General features: G+C 43.6%; 1 protein-coding gene across 1 annotated transcript; it reads right to left on the reverse strand.

Moving 5' to 3' along the window:
- Window positions 1-12,375: 12,375 nt before the first annotated feature.
- Window positions 12,376-21,577, reverse strand: LOC121818296 (odorant-binding protein). The gene is made up of 7 exons (XM_042242139.1): window positions 21,434-21,577; window positions 19,785-19,924; window positions 17,384-17,454; window positions 15,659-15,769; window positions 14,357-14,458; window positions 14,098-14,154; window positions 12,376-12,575 (listed from the first exon to the last, which is right to left on the reverse strand). The coding sequence occupies exons 1-6, from the start codon at window positions 21,527-21,529 to the stop codon at window positions 14,135-14,137; spliced, it is 540 nt and encodes a 179-aa protein (XP_042098073.1). The 5' UTR covers window positions 21,530-21,577; the 3' UTR covers window positions 12,376-12,575; window positions 14,098-14,134.
- Window positions 21,578-22,732: the final 1,155 nt, after the last annotated feature.

Below are 22,732 nucleotides of genomic sequence, written 5' to 3' on the forward strand. Positions count from 1 at the left end.
TGTGATTGGACCACATGCCTGTAATCGCATGAATTTTCTTTTTGGGGTCTTCAAGAGTTAACTTTTAATTTTTATTTTGTATTGCAGCACAGTTCATTAACAACTTTGTATTACTTTCAGGGCTATAGCAACCTGATTAGTTTATGTGAATATATATTAATATCTATTTCTTTTGTATTCTTTTCCCATTTAGGTTATTTGCAGAGTATTGCGTATAGTTCCCTGTTCTATACAGTATGACCTTGTTGTCTATCCACCCTGTATATAATAGTTTGTATCTCCTAACTCCAAACTCCCAATCCTTCTCTTCCCAACATCCTCTCACCAGGCAACCGTGTTTGTTTTCTGTATCTGTGTGTCTTTTTCTCTGTTGTAAATAAATTGTTTCATGATATATTTGAGGTTCCACGCATAACTGATACCATATGATATTTGTCTTTCTCTTTCTGACTTCACTCAGTATGACAATCCCTAGGTCCATCCACGTTGCTGTGAATGGAATGATGTCATGCTTTTTTTAATGGCTGAGTAATATTCCATTAAATATATGCACTATATCTTCCTTATCACATTCATCTGGAAGCCAGTGTTTTCTTTTGCTTTTCTTGTGTGTTATTTTTCTTTCCCAACAGAAAACTAAAAGCTACACATTAGGCTAGATCAGTGTCATTTTCTGAGGCTGTCTTAGTTGAGAAATTTTAAAGATCCCACTTTAAGAAAATCTTCTCGTGAGGAGGGATTTAAACCAAATGCACATTTCAGACAGTGTGGTCGGAAGGGCCGTTACTGGTTTTGTCAGGCCCATGCGACATTAAACCCTGGTTTTGCAGAAATCCTGAGCTCTCTCTAATCCCAGTTCTGCTGGAGGAGGGATGTGTGTGGACAACCACGGGGTCAGGACTGATGGGGACACTAAGTTTCCACCAACTTGTGGGGATTTCTTCTTCTCTGTGATGAGTCAGGTCTGCAAGATTCCTGCAGGATAAAGCTTTCTCACCAAAGCTTCTCAGCATGAATCAACCAACCTGTTTGCAATGTAATATGGCTCCAGAGAAGAGAAAGTACCTAATGTAAGAGACAAAATTCTCCAGTGATAGAATGTAAGTTATTGAGTCAAATAATCGTTACCTACAGCATTTGGCAGGTGTGAAATCACCGGGTGTCCTTATTAATTTATTCAGTAGAATGTTATCAGAAAGAGACTTACTCTGAGGTTGTTGAAGTCTCTTGGGTACAGGGAGGACAGTCCCCTGGGGGAAGATCAAAAGGACAGGAAAAAAATATCCACCGATTATTACCATTCCCCACTATTTCTAAGACCATTTTTTTTTTAAGTAATGAATTAGTTTTTATGGAGAAAGAAATTTTAAGCAAATTGATTTGTTTCTTGATAGCATGTTTACAGATCAGATCGAGTGAATGATCTATTAAGGAAAAAGTATGATTCCATCACCACTTTCAATGAAATTCACAATATCTTTCTCTTCAATCTTGTTCTTGTCTATCAGCTCATTGAATATCGCCAAGGATTCCTCTTCAACATTCACTTTCACTGGAATACACCACACAGAAAGCAGAATTTTGCCCCTTAGAACCCAGAGAAATTTTTCTGAATACAGAACAAAAAGTTGAGCGTGCAAGTCAGATCATCCCTTGTTATAAATTAAGCCTCAAACGGTTACCATTTCTCATGACGCCGATGTCTGCTGTCTGTCTTAAGAATTAAGCCCTGTCCAGCTCTGTACATAGATCTCCCCCCACCAACATCATCAGCAGGACCCCAAAGACTCTCAGGAGCTCCATGAATTTGGGGCTCCATGCCTCACAGTGGGAAACCAACTTGCTTCTTTCCCAACTTCCTAGTATCTGTACCTCCATTCCTGTCTTGTTCTGGATCCAAATAAGAAGCAAACAGGGTTCTCGCCTGACCCACATTATCAGTCGTACATGATAATTGAAGATGATGTATTCTTTAAATAACCACCATTCTACCCAAAATCGACACATGTTGTTCCAATGGTGTTCACACCTCTCAATGCTTCTGTGTAGCTAAGTGGGGTGATGTCAGTGTTTATAAGAACAAAGCACTTGAGAAATTGAACAAGACAAAGATTTATTGTACAAGTTTCTGTTTCAGCACTTAGAGTGTATTGGGAAACTGGTATAAACTGAGGAAATTGAGAGTAGCCGCATCACAGCCATGGCTTGAAGTTAATTAAAGTGTAAAAAAAAAAAAAAAAAGAAAGAAACCAACTAAGTATTGTAATTTCCTCTATTAAAAATATTTTAAAAGTAAAATCTATTTCTAGTAAAACTCAATTTGTTCCTGCTTAAATGTCAATAGGTGGAAATTTTTTAGAAACGTCTGATGATCATTGGAAGGACCGATGTTGAAGCTGAAATTCCAATACTTTGGCCACCTGCTGTGAAGAGCTGACTCATTTGAAAAGACCCTGATGCTGAGAAAGATTGAAGGCAGGAGAAGAAGGGGATGACAGAGGATGAGATGGTTGAACGGCATCACCAACTCAATGGACATGGGTTTGAATGAACTCCAGGAGTTGGTGATGGACAGGGAGACCTGGCGTGCTGTGGTTCATGGGGTCGCAAAGAGTTGAACACGACTGAGCGACTGAACTGAACTGAACTGACTGATGATCTGATACTTCCACCCCTACAAACTCATCTTTCTTGGGAGATTAAGTTCCGGAATTTAACTCAGTGCACATAAAGTCCAAGGTCCTGGAGATTGCATAATTGATACTATCACCATATCCTTATTTTAGGGATAAAAGTCCTGACAATGGAAATGTTACATGACCATGTTGACGTGAATATTAGAACATCATACATACCCAATATTCCAACAAATCGTGTCTCCCTGCCGAATGCAAACTGGTTGACAACTCATAGCACCAGAGCACTGTCGGAAGCTTAACTGATTCTGAGTTCATTTGTACCAAAATGAGAGAGAGACAAGATACAAATATACATCTCTGCTTTAATTTATTATCAGTTAGATTTATGGTCGCAAATTGAGAATATTGGCAATGGCGCATCATGTGTTGATCTGTGCCTCACTACATGGGTGAGATGAATCCTGTAGTTTTTACGACAGCAAGGGAAGCAGGCAAGACTTTTAATCCCACCTTTTCATACAATCGGGCTTCCCTGGTGGCTCAGACGGTAAAAGCATCTGACTGCAGTGCAGGAGACCCAGGTTCGATCCCTGGGTCTGGAAGATCCCTTGGAGAAGGAAATGGCAGCCCACTCCAGTACTCTTGCCTGGAAAATCCCATGGACGGAGGAGCCTGGTGGGCTACAGTTTGTGGGGTCGCAAAGAATCGGACACAACTGAGCGACTTCACTTTCACTTTTCTTTCATACAATTGACCTAAGACTCTTAAATTGTCGTCAGATATGTACTCATGAGCCCATGTAAAATTAGGAAGGTAGTTTAGGGCCGTTATAAAGAATTTAGGAATATAAATCTTAGCCAGCATCCTCGTGGCTTTGAATGAGAGCTGCCTTTACGGTTGAACTCAGGGTTATTTCCTTGGGTTCAAATTCATCCACCACACATACCTTCAATGAATTCAGATGTTATAAGGTTGTTTTTAAAAGGTATTCATGTTGATGTTTGGCAGAAACCAACTCAATACTGTAGGCAATTATTCTTCAATTAAAAATAAGTAAAATTGGCAGATTCATGTCAATGTATGGCAAAACCAATACAGTATTGTAAAGTAAAAAATAAATAAATAAATTTTTTAAAAATAAGTAAAATTTAAAAATGTAAAAGACACTGACATGCAGACTCAAGACAGACCCTTGAGACATGAGTTCATAAGAATGTTTTAAGTCCTATGAGTATGATGTGAAATACAGGTCTACACATGGTTATGCTCAATGAGTAACACTCACAGTTGGGAGGAGACCTCCAAGCTGTGTGTTTGAACCCTTATCTCATGACAAAGTATAGTGCTTGGAAATCTTAGGGACCAGAGCCTGCTCACCCCTCCGATTGTTACTAGGAGTAGAATTCAGGTGTGGGGGTTATAGACGGAGGCTGCACCAAGATTTCCACCCAAACATACTCTGAGCAGTGAAACTCTCATACTTAGAGTAAACAACATAAATGTTGTCGTCTATGCATTTTTTTCCAGTTTCCATTCAACCTTAAAACAATAAATATTCATGGTGATTGATCTAAGTAATGAAAATATGAGCTATAACTAGGATTTTCTTTGATTCTCCCCAAAGATTAAGAGTGAGGTGTCACCTTAGTGCCTGCGAGAAATGTGACCTTCAAAAGAGAAGAAATACATTCGCTAAGACCAAGTAACTGTCAAGTGACAAGGATGGCTCGTCTACATATTAAATCTGAGCAGTAGTTCCATAATTAACCGCCAAGACAAAGCAAGTCATGTTTAAAGCCAAATGAGCATGGAGAAATCTAGAGTTAGAGGAAGAAATGAAAAGAATCCACCTTTTAAAAAATACATATATACTTCCTGGAAACTTGACATGTAGCCATCATGACAGACACTGGGGCTCTCAGTTCAGTTCAGTCGCTCAGTCGTGTCCAGCTCTTTGCGACCCCATGAATCACAGGACGCCAGGCCTCCCTGCCCATCACCAACTCCCGCAGTTCACTCAGACTCATGTCTATCGAGTCGGTGATGCCATCCAGCCATCTCATCCTCTGTCGTCCCCTTCTCCTCCTGCCCCCAATCCCTCCCAGCAGCAGAGTCTTTTCCAATGAGTCAACTCTTCGCATGAGGTGGCCAAAGGACTGGAGTTTCAGCTTTAGCATCAAACCCTGACACTGTTCATTAGAGGATATGATAGGAAAACCTTACAGTGTTTCGTTTTCTCAGCAAACACACTTTTCTTCCGTCATAACCCCGTACAGAGGCTTAAACACTGAAAGATACATGTATGGATGTACACACATTGACACATAAACACACACAAGCAAACACACAAGCACACATAGCATGCTTATATGCCCTAAGGAAGTTATGTATACGCAATGTAAGAAGACTCTTGAGAGTCCCTTGGACTGCAAGGAGATCCAACCAGTCCATTCTAAAGGAGATCAGCCCTGGGATTTCTTTGGAAGGAATGATGCTAAAGCAGAAACTCCAGTACTTTGGCCACCTCATGCGAAGAGTTGACTCATTGGAAAAGACTCTGATGCTGGGAGGGATTGAGGGCAGGAGGAGAAGGGGACAACCGAGGATGAGATGGCTGGATGGCATCACTGACTCGATGGACGTGAGTCTGAGTGAACTCCGGGAGTTGGCGATGGACAGGGAGGCCTGGCGTGCTGCGATTCATGGGGTCACAGGAGTCAGACACAACTGAGCAACTGAACTGAACTGAACTGAACTGAACTGAATATAAGAAGGTATATATTGTCAGGGCTTCTGCAGTGGGTTAGAGGGTAAAAAATCCCCCTCAATACAGGAGACCCAAGTTTGATCCTGGGTCAGGAACATCCCCTGGAGAAGGAGATGGCTATCCACTCCAGTATTCTTGCCTGGAAAATCCCATGGACAGCGGAGCCTGGCGGGCTACAGTCCATGGGGTCACAAAGAGTCGGGCATGACTGACGGGACTTAATACACATGCCTGCATATATTGTCAACTGTATAAGAAAAAAGACTTTGATTTCATATCATCCATATGTGATAAAGGGTGTATTTGGTACAGAGGAAGCATGCACATGAACCCAATATTAAAAGCAAAACAACCCAACAAAAACAATTAGATTCATTATCGAACAAACACCTTTGAAAACAATATCCACAGTGAATTGTGTTCACTGTTTTTGATAAATTGAACTTACTCAAACCACCTAAAAAGTACAAACAAAACCACTTTCTATTACATGAAAAATATACCCAACTTTTTATGTGCAAACAACGTCCTTTCACTTGGCTTGAGAAATGTGACTCCCTGTATATGCAGACACTGAGATAAAATTGTAACCATTCTGCTGAGTGTTTAAGCTGGCAGAAAATGATGCAAGGTGCATAATCTTGCTGTCTGAGGTTCTAGAACGGGAGAGCATAACCAGATCCATCGTTATCTGCGGCTCAAGGAGGAGACATTAATGGCAAGAAAAAACAGATTTTTGGCAGAGATGGAGGAATTTTGTATCTAGACTGTGGAGGTCCTGAAGAGGGTGTGCACCTGTCTAAATGCTTTGAACTATGCCCTCCACAAATGTGCATATAATTACACATAAAGACACTTCAGTAAGGGGCTTCCCAAGTGGTGCTAGTGGTAAGAACCCACCTGCCACAGCAGGAGACATAAGAGACCCGGGTTCCATCCCTGGGTCAGAAAGATCCGCTGGAGAAGGGCATAGCAACCCACTCCAGTATTCTTGCCTGGAGGATCCCGTGGAGACAGGAGCTTGGGAGGGCTACAGTACAGAGGGTTTTCACACAGTTGAACAACGACTGAGTGACTTAACATGCCTGTACACTTTAGTAAAGCTAGCTTCTGAAAAAGCAGCCATGTGAAAATTCAAACATAAACCTCAAAAACTTAAAAACAAAACATCAGCAAAGAGTAAGATGATAGATAATCTTTAAAAATTTAGTGAAAACAAACAGGTATGTTTCCTAGGGTAGAGTGTGTGTGTGTGTGTGTGTGTGTGTGTGTGTGTGTGTGTGTGTGTGTATGAGTCTGTATCAGTACATGTGGTTGTAATTGATCCAGGTATACTATCAATACATGCATATATATTATATATATTTCTATATTCATATGTCTATAAACAAATCACTCCAAGGAGAAATATTACTTGTTTTTTTCTTAGTGTTTTTATTCCTCCATATGCATACCCGAGTTTGCATGTTCTTAGTAAACCATCTCTAGTGTAATGGACATTCCCTGAGTGGTCCTTGGGGCTGTGAGTCTTTAGTAAACTCAGTGGTGATGAAAGATTCCAGGACTTACCCCAGGGGCTCACAGAGGAACTGCACCCCCAGCTCAGAGACCCTGGTCAGCCCCACAGCTCATGGGGTCATGCTCTCAACATCATACAGAGAGCTCCCTGCAGACGGGGGAGACACACCCTCCCTCAGGCTTGGGGTTTACAGCTGTTTTCCTTCTGGGTGATTTTTACTTACTCAACAAAACGTCGATCTTTATTGTGCCCTTTTTATCATCAATTTCAAGTTTAACAAGGGAAAACCCCAAATGGACGCTCTTTATCACTGAATACAATGTACAGGACTCTCCATTTTCCTGAAAGCTGAGAGCAAAAATTCCCCTTAGAAATTTTAGTCCTTGTCTTTTTCTTTCATCAAGCATCATTCTTCATGAGTTCCTCTTCCCTCATGCAAAGCAGCTTATGTTGTCTAACTCGAAGGATCAAAGCAGGATTCATAGAATAATGTAAAACTGAAGTCAGAGTGAAAGAAGGAATTAAGACATTTCTGAGAGAGTTTGAGCTCTGATGTCAAATGCAAGAGCTCCAACTGCTGTTTGACTGATCCTCTTTCCATGTGAGAAGAGCAGGAAAAATGCTCAAGAGCCAATTAATACACAGTAGAGGTGATGCAAAGACCAAGTGGAACAGGCGTAGAGCCAGGAAATGGAGCAATGATCAGTTGGAGGGATGCAAGTTTCTGATTGAGCCACATAGCAAAACCACAAAAGGAATACACACACACACACACACACACACACACACACACCCAAGACCTCCTCCCAGATCAGACCATCCCTGGTACCTCTGAGAGACTTTGCTCACCTTCCTCTTCTTGGGAGGAACAAATCAGACCAAGGAGAAGAGTCAGGAACAGAACCTTCATCTCGTGTCACTTGTAGACTTTCTTTTGAGGCTGAGGGTGTCCCAGTGGTTGGAGAGGATGCGAATTGTGACGCTTTTTATAGGATCGTTATGTTGGCGTAACACGTCATGAACCAATGGTTGTTCCTCCTTAAGACCTTGGTCGTTGAAGTCATCTTCAATATCCTGCTTGGCAGGGCTGAGCTTTCGTGGCATTTTGTCATTTTAATTGTTTTAGGAGATGCTTAAGAGACTCTGGACGCTCGACCTTTAGAGTGAATGAGAAATCACAATATACATCCGATATTTCAAGGTCAGGAAGATTTATTTTCCTTTATATCTTGAGGTCAAACGGGAATATGCTGTCCAGGACACACATTCCCCACTGTTGTAATTGTTTTCTTAATATTTAAGTTAATTCAAACATGGCCCTTGGTCTTTGTTACAATCACCAAAGCCATGGAGATATTCATCACGCATGCTTTTCTCACTGGCCACTTCTAACCCATTTGGAAGCTGTGTCTACGTAGGAACTGAAACATTCATTCTATTAAATATGACTTTGTTGTTGGTCAGTTGCTCAATCGTGTCTGACTCTCTGTGTCCTCATGGACTGCAGCACACCAGGCTTCTCTGTCCTTCACTGTCTTGGCGTTTGCTCATGTCCACTCAGTCAGTGATGCCATCTAACCATCTCATCCTCTGCCAACCCCTTCTTTTCCAGTCCTCAATCCTTTCCAGCATCAGCGTCTTTTCCAATGAGTTGGCTGTTTGCATCCGATGGCCAAAAATATCAGAGCCTCAGCTTCCGCATCAGTCCTTCCAATGTATATTCAGGGTTGACTTCCTTTAGGATTGACCTGTGTCATCTCCTTGCAGTCCAAGGATGCTCAAGAGTCTTCTCCAACACCACAATTCAAAAGCATCAGTTCTTTGATGCTTAGTCTTCTTTATGGTCCTACTCACATTCCGTACATGACCACTGGAAAAACCATAGCTTTGACCCTACAGACCTTTCTTGGTAAAGTGATGTTTTTGTTTTTAATACACTGGCTAGGTTTCTTATAGCTTTTTTTTCCAAGGAGCAAGCATCTTTTAATTTCATAGCTGTAGCCACTGTCTGCAGTGATTTTGGAGCCCCCCAAAATAAAGTCTATCACTGTTTCCATTTCCCTTCATCTATTTGCAATGAAGTGATAAAACCTGGTACCATAATCTTAGGTTTTTAAATGTTGAGTTTTGAGCCAGCTTTTTCACTCTCTTCTTTCATTTCCATCAAGAAGTTTTTTAGTTCTTCTTCACTTTCTGCCATAAGGGTGGTGTCATCTGCAGATCTGAGGTTATTGATACTCTCCCTGCAATCTTGATTCCAGCTTGTGCTTCATCCTGCCCAGCATTTCTCCTGATGTACTCTCTATATAAGTTAAATAAGCTCAGTGACAGTATATAGCCTTGACGTACTCCTTGCTCAACTTGGAACCAATTTGTTGTTCCATGTCCATTTCTAACTGTTGCTTCTTGACCTGAATATAGTTTTCTTAGGCAGGTAAGGTCTGGTATTCTTGTCTCTTTAAGAACTTTCCACAGTTTGTTGTGATCCACACAGTCAAAGGCTTTGGCGTGGTCAGTGAAGCAGATATTTTTCTGGAATTCTCTTGCTTTTTCTATGATTCAATGGATGCTGGCCATTTGATCTCTAGTTCCTCTGCCTTTTCTAAATCCAGCTTGAACATCTGGAAGTTCATGGTTCATCTACTGTTGAAGCCTGGCTTGGAGAATTTTGAGCATTACTTTGCTAGTATGTGAGATGAGTGCAAGTGTGTGGTAGTTTGAGCATTCTTTGGCACTGCCTTTCTTTCAGATTGAAATGAAAACGGACCTTTTCCAGGCCTGTGGCCACTGAGTTTTCCAAATTTGCTGGCATGTTAAGTGCAGCACTTTCACAGCATCGTCTTTCAGGATTTGAAATAGCTCAACTGGGATTCCATCACCTCCACTAGCTTTGTTCGTAGTGATGCTTTCTAAGGCCCATTTGACTCTGCATTCCAAGATGTCTGGCTCTGGGTGGGTGACCACACCATCATGGTTACCTGGGTCATTAAGACCTCTTTTGTACAACTGTTCTGTGTATTTTTGCTACCTCTTCTTAATCTCTTCTGCTTCAGCAAAGTCTTTATCATCCCTGTCCTTTATTGTGCCCATCTTTGCATGAAATGTTCCCATAGTCTCTCTGATTTTCTTGAAGAGATGTGTAGTCTTTTCCCATTCTGTTCTTTTCCTGTTTCTTTGCATTGATTACTGAGGAAGGCTTTCTTGCTCTTCTCTGGAACTCTGCCTTCAGAGGCATATATATTTCCCTGTCTCCTTTGCATTTTGCTTCTGTTCTTTTAAATACCTCTTAGGTCTTGGATTACTTTTCCCCAGGCTTTGGACCATATCTATGAGCTTTCACCTTCCCTTGGAATAAGTTCTATCTCTTGAGTGTTTGTTAGGTCTTGTTGACTCTATACAGCTCAAATACCATGGAGGGGGCTGAACTGTGTGCTGCGCCCTTGATAATTGGAATGTCCAAGCCCTGCAAATCCTAACATCCACTGCTCTTTGATTCCAGCTTGTGCTTCCTCCAGCCCAGCGTTTCTCATGATGTACTCTGCATAGAAGTTAAATAAGCAGGGTGACAGTATACAGCCTTGACGTACTCCTTTTCCTATTTGGAACCAGTCTGTTGTTCCATGTCCAGTTCTAACTGTTGCTTCCTGACCTGCATACAGGTTTCTCAAGAGGCAGGTCAGGTGATCTGGTATGCCCACCTCTTTCAGAATTGTCCACAGTTTATTGTCATCCCACAGTTGAGGCTTTGGCATAGTCAATAAAGCAGAAATCGATGTTTTTCTGGAACTCTCTTGCTTTTTCAATGATCCAGCGGATGTTGGCAATTTGATCTCTGGTTCCTTTACCTTTTCTAAAACCAGCTTGAACATCTGGAAGTTCATGGTTCACATATTGCTGAAGCCTGGCTTGGAGAATTTTAAGCATTACTTTACTAGCATGTGAGATGAGTGCAATTGTGCAGTTGTTTGAGCATTCTTTGGCATTGCCTTTCTTTGGGATTGGAATGAGAAACGCTGGGCTGGAGGAAGCACAAGATGGAATCAAGATTGCCAAGAGAAATATCAATAACCTCAGATCTGCAGATGACACCACCCTTATGGCAGAAAGTGAAGAACTAAAGAGCCTCTGATAAAAGTGAAAGAGGAGAGTGAAAAAGTTGGCTTAAAGATCAACATTCAGAAAACTAAGATCATGGTATCCGGTCCCATCACTTCATGGCAGATAGATGGGGAAACAGTGGAAACAGTGACTGACTTTATTTTTCTGGGCTCCAAAATCATTGCAGATGGTGATTGCAGCCATGAAATTAAAAGACAGTTACTCTTTGGAAAGAAAGTTACGACCAACCTAGATAGCATATTAAAAAGCAGAGACATTATTTTGCCAACAAAGGTTCATCTAGTCAAGGCTATGGTTTTTCCAGTGGTCATGTATGGATGTGAGAGTTGGACTATAAAGAAAACTAAGCACTGAAGAATTGATACTTTTGAACTATGGTGTTGGAGAAGACTCTTGAGAGTCCCTTGGACTGCAAGGAGATCCAACCAGTCCATCCTAAAGGAGATCAGTCCTGGGTGTTCATTGGAGGGACTGATGTTGAAGCTGGAACTCCGATACTTTGGCCACCTGATGCAAAGAGCTGACTCAATTGAAAAGACTCTGATGCTGGGAAAGATTGAAGGCAGGAGGAGAAGGAGATGACAGAGGATGAGATGGTTGGATGGCATCACCAACTCGATGGGCATGGGTTTGGATGGACTCCGGGAGTTGGTGATGGACAGGGAGGCCTGGCGTGCTGCGGTTCATGGGGTCACAAAGAGTCGGACTGAGTGACTGAACTGAACTGCTCTTTGAAGCATATGAGGCTGGAGACCAACTTTAGGTGTTGAGGACAATGACAGCTTCCTGACTGGGCAGTCAGTCATCCTGTTCCTTCAGACAGTGCAGATCTGACTTCATGATCCTATGGACTGACCAGGTCTCAGCTGCCGCTGAGCTTCGGTTACTAGTGATATAGTGGCTAAGAAACATCAGTCCTTGAGCTCAGTTTCAGAAGGGTTTGTGCTATGGGAATACACATTTTTCCTGTTGTGTCCCATGACATCTTACACTTTCTCTTTATGAAGCTCAGAGAGGAAAACATAAGCTCCTTTCCCTGTGACAAATATGATGCTTTCTTGCTTTATATGACATCTTTCTTGACCAGGCTGTCCCCTCCGGTACAGTAAGAGGACCCAGAGCCCCGCCCCCTGTCCTGTGATTGAATGTACTTCTCTGTATCCTTGTGTGCTGGACACTCTAGGACATCTCTATCTAACCCTCATCAGAATTGTCTCCAGTGGAACAACTATCCTATTATAGACACATCTTTCTGGATAGTTGAATTGGATATGCATATTTGTGTGTTTTAAAATCAGGCACTTGCTATAGAGACACTCGTAAGTCAGGTGTGTATTAAACCAGTTTATTTAAACCCTCAGAAATCAAACACCAACAGACAGGAAGTGAGTAGTGAGCAGGAGAGATGAGATGGGAAAGAGAGTGTGAGCGCGAAGAGAGAAGGATCATGTTGATCGGGAACCAGGAAGATCATCTTCGTGTTGCTGATCTTGATTTCATGGGGAAGAGGATGTGTCTGGTCTCACAGACTCTGTAGGTGAATAAAAGAGAACCAAAGGTTTAAGAGAGTCAACTGCCTGATGTCTCACAAGGGGACCCTTGGGCAGGAGGTTGTCCAGGGAACAGGGAGCTGGTAGCTGATCCAATGTTAGAAGGCTGGTGGACCTCAGGACTCCACATCTTGCGATGCAGGTGAGGATCTGTGTGTAGTTTTCCCCAGGGTGTATGTATGGTGGGATCCTTTATCTGCAGGATGCATTGTAGGAGTCAGGAACACGGGCTCCATGCTCATGAGAATGCTTCCTCTAAAGATGGCCTAAAGACTCTGAGATTGGAGTAGACCCCTCTATTTCCACCAGCTTTGTCTTTGGGGGCCTCAAAAATCAATTCTTAAATTTTATCTTACATTGGAGGATAGTTCAGTATTGATGTGTTAGTTTCAGACAGGTGTACAACATGATTCGTTTATACATACATATATCTATCATTTTTCAGATTCTTTCCACATGTTGGTTTTGAGTTCTTGCATATATTTTCCTGTGCTATATACAATTGGAATTTTTCATCTATCCATCCTGTATACAGCAGTTTGTATCTGCTAACACCAAACTCCCAATCCTTCTCTTCCCCAGCCTCCTCCTATTACGCAAACACAAGTTTGTTTTCTGTATCTGTGAGTCGGCTTCTGTTGGGTAAATAAGTTCCTTCGTGCCATATTTCACTTCCCATAATAAGTGACATCACGATATTTGTCTTCCTCTGCCTGACTTTCTTCACCTGGTGTGATAATCTCCGTTGCACCCATCTTGCTGCAAATGGCATTGTTTCATGCTTTTCATTGGCTGACTAATATTCCATTGTACCTATGTACCACTTCTTTCTTATCATATTCACCTGGAAGCTACTTTTAAAAAAAAAAAAAAATTTCCTTTCTTTCCTTCCATTTTGCATCAGCAGAAAAAGGAAAGCCACGCGTTAGCCTATACCGGTGTCATTTCTGCAGGCTGTCTTAGTTGAAAAAGTTCAAGTATCTCACTTGAAGATAATCACCTTCTGAATGGGAAAGTTAACTCACATGTGTGTTTCAGACAGTGTGGTTGGAAGATCTTTACTGGTTCTGTCAGAATCATGAGAGATTAAACACCAGCCTTGCATAAAATGTGACCTCTCTTTAATCTCGGTTCTCCTTCAGGGAGGGAAGCACATGGACAACTTTGAGATCAGGACTGACGGGAACACAAGTTAGTTTCCACCAGCTTGTGGCCTTTCCTGCTTGTCTCCGATGACTCCGGTTGCCCACATTTCTTCAGAATTCAGTTTTTCTCACTAAAACTGCTCGGCGTTCATCAACCAACCAGTCTGAAATTTAATAGGGCTCAAGAAATGCAAAGTAGCCTAATGTAACAGAAGAAAAAAAAAAAGTTCTCTGGGGATAGAATGTAAGTCCTTGGGGCAAAACACGGTTACATGAGAATTTTGACACATATAAAAGAAGAGTGTCTTTACTGATTTCTTTGATGGAACAGCGTTCATAACAGAGTGTGTTTACTTACAATTAGGTGGAGTTGACATCACTCTTTTTTTTTTTTTTCACTGGGCCTGACAGCCGTCTGGGGGGAAATCAAATGGGCAGGAATGAGAGACCCACCAAATAGTACCCATTCCGGTAATTTTAACATTTCTTAAGTAATGGGTTATATAAAAGATTACTTGCAAGAGAACAATTTATAAGCAAACTCATTTGTTTCCTGGTTGTGAATGTCCATATGGGGTGAAAGATTCAGGGGGGAAAAAAGATAGAGTTCCACTTACCACCCTTGGTGAAATCCACAATATTTTCCTCTGGAATCCCCAATTTTCTAACCTCTTCAAGGAACCTCTCCAGATCATGGTCGTCAACTTCATCTTCTTTGCCTGGAAATCACAACGCAGGAGAGCAGAAATTTACCCGTTATAACCGTTGCTGAAGACACAATGAGGAGAATTGAATGCGCTGACCAGGTTTCCCTTGGAATAATGGGAGAGAGCTTCAAACAGCTACCATTTCCCACGACTCAGATGTCTGCTGTCCATCTTAAAGAATTAATCCCCATCCAACTGGGTAACCAGTCCTGCCCCCCGCATCAGCAGCAGGACCCCAAAGAGCTCCATGAATTTGGGGCTCCTTCCATCACACTATGGAACCGCCTGGCTCCTTGACCAGCTTCCTGCCATCTGAGCTTAGGTCTTGTTCTGGGGCCCAGATATATAGCAAACAGAGTTCTCCCCCAATAGACACACGCTCGCCATGTCACACGTGATAATGGGAGACAATCTACTCTTTCTTTAACCCACGGTTCTACTCAGAACCTTTCCTGAAACAGAGACCCGACATCCCCAGGGAGGCCTGCCGTGCTGCAGTCCATGGGGTTTGCAAACAGCTGGACACGACTTAATGACTGAACAACAACAAACAAGAAGGAGTCCCCGTGGTACACACACCTCTCGGTGTTTCGACGTGGTTATTTGGGGGTGATGTCAATGCTCATAAGAGCAACGCACTGGATGAATGAACAGGACGAAGATGTATTTTAAACGTTTCTGCTTCAAGGCTTGCATTACTTTGGAAACGTGGCATAAAATGAAGGAATTGAGGACAACTTCGATATACGGTAAAGAATCTGGGAGACCTGGGTTCGATCCCTGGTTTGGGAAGATCCCCTGGAGGAGGGCATGGCAACCCACTCCAGCATTCTTGACTGGAGAATCCCATGGACAGAGGAGCCTGGGGGGCTACAGTCCATGGGGTCACAAGAGTCAGACACGGCAGACTGACTACCACTTTCCTTATAGCCATGCCTTCAAAAAAGAAAAAAGAAAAACTCAGTAATTTTATTTTTAGGTTCTAGCAGGTGAGAATAATTCTGAATTGTCCGATGATATTTCCCACCACTTCCATCTACTTTCTTCACCTCTCTTTCTATGGTAGATTACTTTCCAGGGCTCTTAGGTGGATGAACAGAAAGACCTGGCCCTTGCGAATGAATAAGGAAAGCACGAGATGAATTAGGGATACAAATACAGCAATGCTGCCATTACACGGCAATGGGGATGTTGTCAGGTGGTAATACATACCCAAGAGCCCAACGAGTCTGGTTCTGTTGCCTGCTTCATCCACGTTTTCAGAATTTACTATCAGACCATCGTCAGACACCAGAATAAAGTGGAATTCATTGGCACCCGCATCTTTAATAGAGAGTGAAAATATGCAGTTAGCCCCACCTTGAATATTAGTAGATCACAGCTCTATCACAGTGAATTTAGCCTGTTGGCAGCCATGCCTTCTGTATTTATCCTATCGGCAAGCACAACTGCCTGTCAATCTCTGTCTCAGCCCTGTGTCGAACGCTGGAGTTGCTATGGCAGCAAGGAGAGAAGGCAAGACTTCTCCTTAGTCCCACCGTCTCGTGCAGTTGACCAATCACTCTTTGCCATGTCCCTAAAGGGGTTTTCTAGAACATGCGTTCCAATGAACACTTTTTAAACAACATGAGCACTTTATCAAGTCCCAGGTCCAAAAAAAAAAAAAATTTCTTTGTATTTCTGTTATCTCAGACATGGAGTTGATTTCTGTTTAAGACCAAAAGCAAAAAAGCATTTCAGAGGTTAGCCCTGCCGTATATATATATGAGCATGTTGTAAAGGAGATAGCTAGTGGGAAGGTCCTGGGTAGCACAGGGTGCTCAGCTCGGTGTTTTTGTGACGACCTGGAGGGGTGAGATGGGGAGACATGGAGGTTATGGAGGGAGGGGATATCCCTGTACATTTAGCTGATTTGGAAGCTGTTCTATAGGAAGCTCCGCCCAGTGCTCTGTTACGACCGAGAGACGTGGGATGGGAGGGTGGGAGGTCGTAGGGGAGGACATATTTGTATGCATTCAACAGATTCACGTTGCACTACAGACACCAACCCAACACCGTAAAACAACCATCCTCCAGTTAAAAATAAATTTAAAAGATGAAATCGGGGACAAGCACAGATGTTTCATAGTGATACATTTTAAGGAAGCAATGAATAAGCAATATTTTAACCACAAAATTTTTTAGATATTTAATTGAAAGAATAAAAAAGAAAAAACCTTCATGTTATTGAGTGCCGACCCTGTGTGCGGCAGCCTTCTGAACATGTTATATTAATTATTGCATTTCCTCTGCCCCTCAGGCTGGGTTACACCAGAGCCTGTTGTCACACTGCTTGCTGTGAAGATGGTTTACCTAGTAATGAGTTCTGTGCCCGCCTGGAGGGACACCCGTCCTCTCTGCCCGTCCACTCTGCCCTGTGTGTCTGGACGAGATGCAGCCCAGACCTACTAGGTATCATTTCTACATCCGCTAGTCCATCCTGTCTCTCCTGGCCCCTATCTCACCTTCTTGCAATCACTCAGCGACATGGGAGGTAAAACCGCCTGACTGTGTTCCCAAAACATGCCAACACAATTGCTCAGTGTCTGAAAACACTGACCATCATTCGAAAAACAGATTAGCTTGAGAAAAAAGGAAAACATAGCCACTGCAATTCAGGCTCCTAGCCCCCAGCAAACGCATGCTACTTGCCCAAACCTGCTCTGGGTCCACGAGCCTTGGGTCACATTGGAACAACTCAAATTGGATTTTCCGTGTCCCCCGGCCACCCATCTTTGGGAAGAGCCGTCCAAGCTCTGGGGGTGGACTCTGTGTTCATAACAAAAGGCATTGCTGGGGAGATTCGGGGGCCAGTGCCTGGTGTATGCAGTTCTTGAGGAAGTTAAGACCGAGACCTCAACCTGAGTGAACGTTTACCCGTGAAACACTCATGCTTACATTCAGCCACGTAAACGTTGTTTGCGATTCTTCTTCCACTAACAGATGACTCTGTACATGCCCCGTTGTTCCTTAAAGACAAAACAGCTTCCAGTTGGTTGATAGAAGTCGTATGGATTTCACATCTCATTAGGGTTTTGTTCCATCAACCACCACCACCCCCCGACACACAATGCCCTGTGTCACGAATCATTTTATTGACTGAGACAGTGTGAGATTCACCAGCGAAGCTTGTGACATCACGTGACTACCAACTGACAAGGACTGTCACGTGGACGCGTGAAATCTGAGCAGTCATCCCAGGGATACACTGCCAATACAAAACAGATCACCTTCACAAACAAACAAGCACGCAGAAAGCCAGAATTGTCGGAAAGAAGAAGGAAGGTAACCAGTCTGAGCTTTAATCCTTGTCTTCAAGCTGAGAGGCACAGCTACCAACAGAGACCTTAGCGCTCTCCCAGTCCTGACAGCGTCTTCTTAGAGTTTGCATATGTACATGTGAAGTCCTCCCAGTCATGTGTGACTCTTTGTGACCCCTTGAACTGTAGCCCGCAAGGCTCCTCTCTCTGTGGAATTCTCCAGGCAAGAACACTGGAGCGGGTTGCCTTTCCCTTCTGCAAGGGATCTTCCCAACCAAGGGATCAAACCTGAATCTCTTAATGTCCCCTGCATTGGCAGGCAGGTTCTTTACCACTAGCGCCATCTGCAAAACCCATTCTTATAGTCACCCCAAAGTGCAGGATAGTAAATTTTAAAAAAGTCTTTAATTTTATCGAAAACAAACTCTTGCTGTATAAAAACACAGTAAGAGGACTTCCCTCTGGTCCCGTGGATGAGAATCCATGTGCCTATACAGGGAACACAGGTTCAATCCCTGGTCCCGGAAGATCCCATGTGCAGAGCGGCAACTAAGCCTGTGTGCCACAGTTACTGAACCTGCACTCCAGAGCTGGTGTTCCTCAACTAGAGAAGCCGTCACAACAAGAAGCCTGAGCATTACAATGAGAGAGTGGCCCCCGGTTCACCAGAACTAGAGAAAACCCACACATAGCGATGAAGACCCAGCACAGTCAAAAAAAAAAAAAAAAAGAGAAATTAATTTTAAAAAACCAGTATAAGAGGAATTAACATGAAAGGACATCTGTGTATACAAACACGTTCACCCACATACAAAATACATATGATATTTGACATAGGGGTCAATGTTCAAATATGAAAGGGAAAGTCGCTCAGTCGTGTCCAACTCTTGGCGATCCCATGGACTCCATGGGATTCTTCAGGCAAGAATACTGGAGTGGGTAGCCTTTCCCTTCTCCAGGGAATCTTCCCGACCCAGGGGTCAAACCCAGGTCTCCTGCATTGCAGGCAGCTTCTTTACCAGCTGAGCCGCCAGGGAAGACCAAGAATACTGGAGTGGGTAGCCTATCCCTTCTCCAGCGGATCGTTCCAACCCAGGGACAGAACCTGGGTCTCTCACACTCAACACAGATTCTTGGACATGACTGAAGCAACTTAGCATGTACACATGGATGACATAGTATAAATTATGTGTATTTATACACCATTATCTCCAAGCATAAGCCTTTGCATTCTTTCCCTTTTCTATTGATTGATTAAATTTTTTACTGTGTTTGCTCAGTGTTAGTTGCTCAGTTATGTCTGACTCTTTCTGACCCCATACACTGCAGCCCACCAGGCTCCTCTGTCCATGGGATTCTCCAGGACTGCAGTGGGTTGTCATTTCCTCCTCCAGGGGATCTTCCCCACCTTGGGATCGAACCCGCGTCTCTTGTGTCTCTTGCATTGGCAGGCGGGTTCTTTACCACTAGGGGCACCTGTGCTATACAGATCCTTATTTATTAAGGTTTTTATTTCTCAAAACCAGGGGGTGGGGGGCTTCCCTGGTGGCTCAGAGGATTAAGTATCTGCCTGCAATGCAGGAGACCAGGGTTCAATCCCTGGGTTGGGAAGATCCCCTGGAGAAGGAAATGGCAACCCACTCCAGTATTCTTACCTGGAGAATCCCATGGACAGAGGAGCCTGGCAGGCTACAGTCCATGGGGTCGCAAAGAGTTGAACATGACTGAGTGACTTCACTTTATTTCTCAAAATACGTACATGAGTTTTCAGTAAACCATCTGCCGTGTAGTGGACATCCCCTGAGTGGTACCTGGGGCTCTGAGGCTTTGGTAAACTCAGTGGTGATGAAAGATTCCAGGACATTCCCTGGAGGCTCTCAGGGAAACTGCCCCCCTAGCTCAGAGACCCTGCTCAGCCCCCCAGCTCAGGGCATCATGCTCTCAACATCATCCAGAGAGCTCCCTGAAGATGAGGGAGACGCTCCCTCCCTCAGGCTCAGGGTTTACAGATGGTTTCCTTCTGGGTTATGTTCACTTACTTGACAAAGAAGTGGAAGACAAGGGAGTCCCCTTTGTCGTTAAATTTGATGCTGCGAAGGTAAACGTTGAATGGCCCGTTCTCACCAGTCTTTTCTGTGTTGCTGGAGGCGATGTAATGAGTTCTCCATTCTCCTGAAATCTAAGAGCAAAACTTCCCTTAGAAATGTGAGTCCCTCCCTTTTCATCCTGTTCGACACCATCCTTCGGGAGTTTCCCTACACTTTCACTGGGGCAGAAGCTCCCCAAGTTTATTGAGCAAGAAGCCCTGCTTATAAAGCTATGTAAAGACTCAAGTCAAAGGAAGAACAGGGAATTGAGGTATTTCTGTGACTGCTTAAGCTCTCTTGTCAAATTCAGAACTCCAATGCAACAGCTGTTTGACCGAACCTCCTCTGATTTGGTCGTCCCTGCTGGTTCAGGCGGTAAAGAATCTGCCTACAATGTGGGAGATGTGGGTTGCATTGTAGTTCGGGAAGATCCCTTGGAGGAAGAAATGGCAGCCCACTCCACTATTTTTGCCTGGAGAATCCCATGGAAAGAGGAGCCTGGTGGGATACAGTCTATGAGGTCACAAAGAGTCAGACAAAACTGAGTAGCCAATACCTTCACTTCACTCTCCTCTGTTTTACAAGAGCAGTGAAAATGTCTAAGAGACAAGGAAGATAATAGGATACTCCTTTTTAAAACTCAGTGAAAACAGACAGGTATATCTCCTGGGATAGGATGTGTGTGTATGTGTGTGTGTGAGTCTATATCTATCTGCGGTTGTCATTCACTGTAAATATACTATCAAATGGGCTTCCCTAGTGGATCAGATGGTAAAGAATCTGCCTGCAATGTGGGAGACATAGGTTCAAAACCAGGGTCGGGAAGATCCCCTGGAGGAGGAAATGGCAACCCAGTGCACAATTCTTGAGTGGAGAATCCCATGGACAGAAGAGCCTGGTGGGATAGTCTATGGGTTTGCAAAGAGTCAGACACAACTGACTAACACCTTCACTTCACTTTCCTCTGTTTTGCAACAGTGGTGAAAACACCTAAGAGACATTTAATAGATAGTAGAGATTGAGCTTCCCTGGTGGCTCAGACAGTAAAGAATCTTCCTGCAATATGGGAGAGCTGGGCTTGATCCCAGGGTCGGGAAGATCCCCTGGAGGGGGAAATGGCAACCCACTCCAGTACTCTTGCCTGAAGAATCCCATGGACAGAGGAGCCTGGTGGGCTATACAGTCCATGGGGTCACAAAGGGTCGAACACGACTGAGGGAATTTCACTTACTTAACGGGGGGAGAGATAATACAGAGATACTATGAATCCAGTGTGGATGCCAATTAATGAGCCGTTCTTCAGTTGGCGGTAATGACTAGGTTTATGGGTGCATGTGGAAAGAGGTGCCTGGTGGGCTACAGACCATACGGGGGGAAAGAGTCAGACACAACTGAGTGACTACCCACTCCAGTATTCTTGCCTCGAGAATCCCATGTACAGAGGAGCCTGGTGGGCTATACAGTCCTTGGGGTCACAAAGAGTCAGATACAACTGAAGCAACCTCACATAGAATAGATGAATCCACATAACAGAAACCCCATAAGAAACACATACACACACACAAGAGAGACATCCTCCCTGAGCTGCTCATTTTGGGTACCTCTGAGTGGTGTGGCTCAGCTGGAATCTCCTGGGAAGAACAGACCAGACCAAGGACCAACGTCAAAAACAGGACCTTCATCTTGTCGGCTTGCATGGTTGACTCCGCGTGGTCCTTCTTCTTGAGAGGCTGTGGGCGTTCCAGTGGTTTGGAGAGGACGTGAACAGCTTCCACTTTTTATCCTATCCCGCCGCTGTGGGCGTGAGACGCACACAAACCAATGGCCGCCCCTCCTGAGACACTGATGAGGTAGACATCCCCTTCTGATATCCTGCTTGGCAGTTGAGCTTCCCTGGCAATCTGTCACTTTTATAATGCGATTATACACTTTGCATCTGGACATTTGGCCTTTACACTCAGTGAGAAGTCAGGCTCTTTGAAGGTCAGGTATTTTTGCTTTCCTTGACATCCTGAGATTTAAAATGGGAGAAACCATCCAAGATACATATCTGCAACTCCTGAACTGTTTTTTTGGCATTGAGAAGATGGGGTTTAAGCTTCTCTTCCAGAACTAAAGATGTGATGGATTTAACAAGATTATAACGAGGACTTAGAGACCCTGGGCAACTCTCAGATTTCTCTCAGGTGAAGAGGACAAAGCATGTTTATCATTTCCTCCTCACAAGGAGGACAGTGTATTCAGATGCCTCCAGCAACCTTCTGGGAAGAGAGCATGTCAGCAGGCCATTGCCATCACCCCCTGTTCCAAAAACCCTCTTACCCATCTATTTTGTAATATATCATTTGCTCACTGACTCAATGATTTCTCCAGGCAAGCAAGAAAGCGTGAGACTAGTTCTTCTAACTTTAAATATTTTGGAAGAAAAGAAAAAAAAAAGGAAAAAAAACAAGTTTCCTCCCAATAAACTATAAAATTCATATTTTAAGGTGGGACAGAAAAAAAAAAAAAAGTCAGACATCAACGTCTTTCTTCTGTGTTGCTTGGACCTGCTGCCTTTTATCCTAACATGTAGGGTGTGTCTGCTTTACACATTAACCCCAGACCCTCAGGACACAGGATGGTGACGTTGACCACAGGGGTCAATTATGTTTTTCTTTCTTCTGATGCTGCCCACATAACTTCTTAAAGACTAGGAGGGGGTCCTGGCATTCCCAGGAGGCTCAGTGATAATGAATTTGCCTGCCAGTGCTAGAGATGCAAGTTCGATCTCTGGGTCGGGAAGATCCCCTGGAGTAGGAAATGGCAACAAACCCACTCCAGTATTCTTGTCTGAAAAATGCCATGGACAGAGGAGCCTGGTGGGCTACAGCCCATGGGATTGCAAAGAGCTGGACACC

The sequence above is a fragment of the Ovis aries genome, chromosome X, assembly GCF_016772045.2.
Source record: "Ovis aries strain OAR_USU_Benz2616 breed Rambouillet chromosome X, ARS-UI_Ramb_v3.0, whole genome shotgun sequence".
Lineage (NCBI taxonomy): Eukaryota > Metazoa > Chordata > Mammalia > Artiodactyla > Bovidae > Ovis > Ovis aries.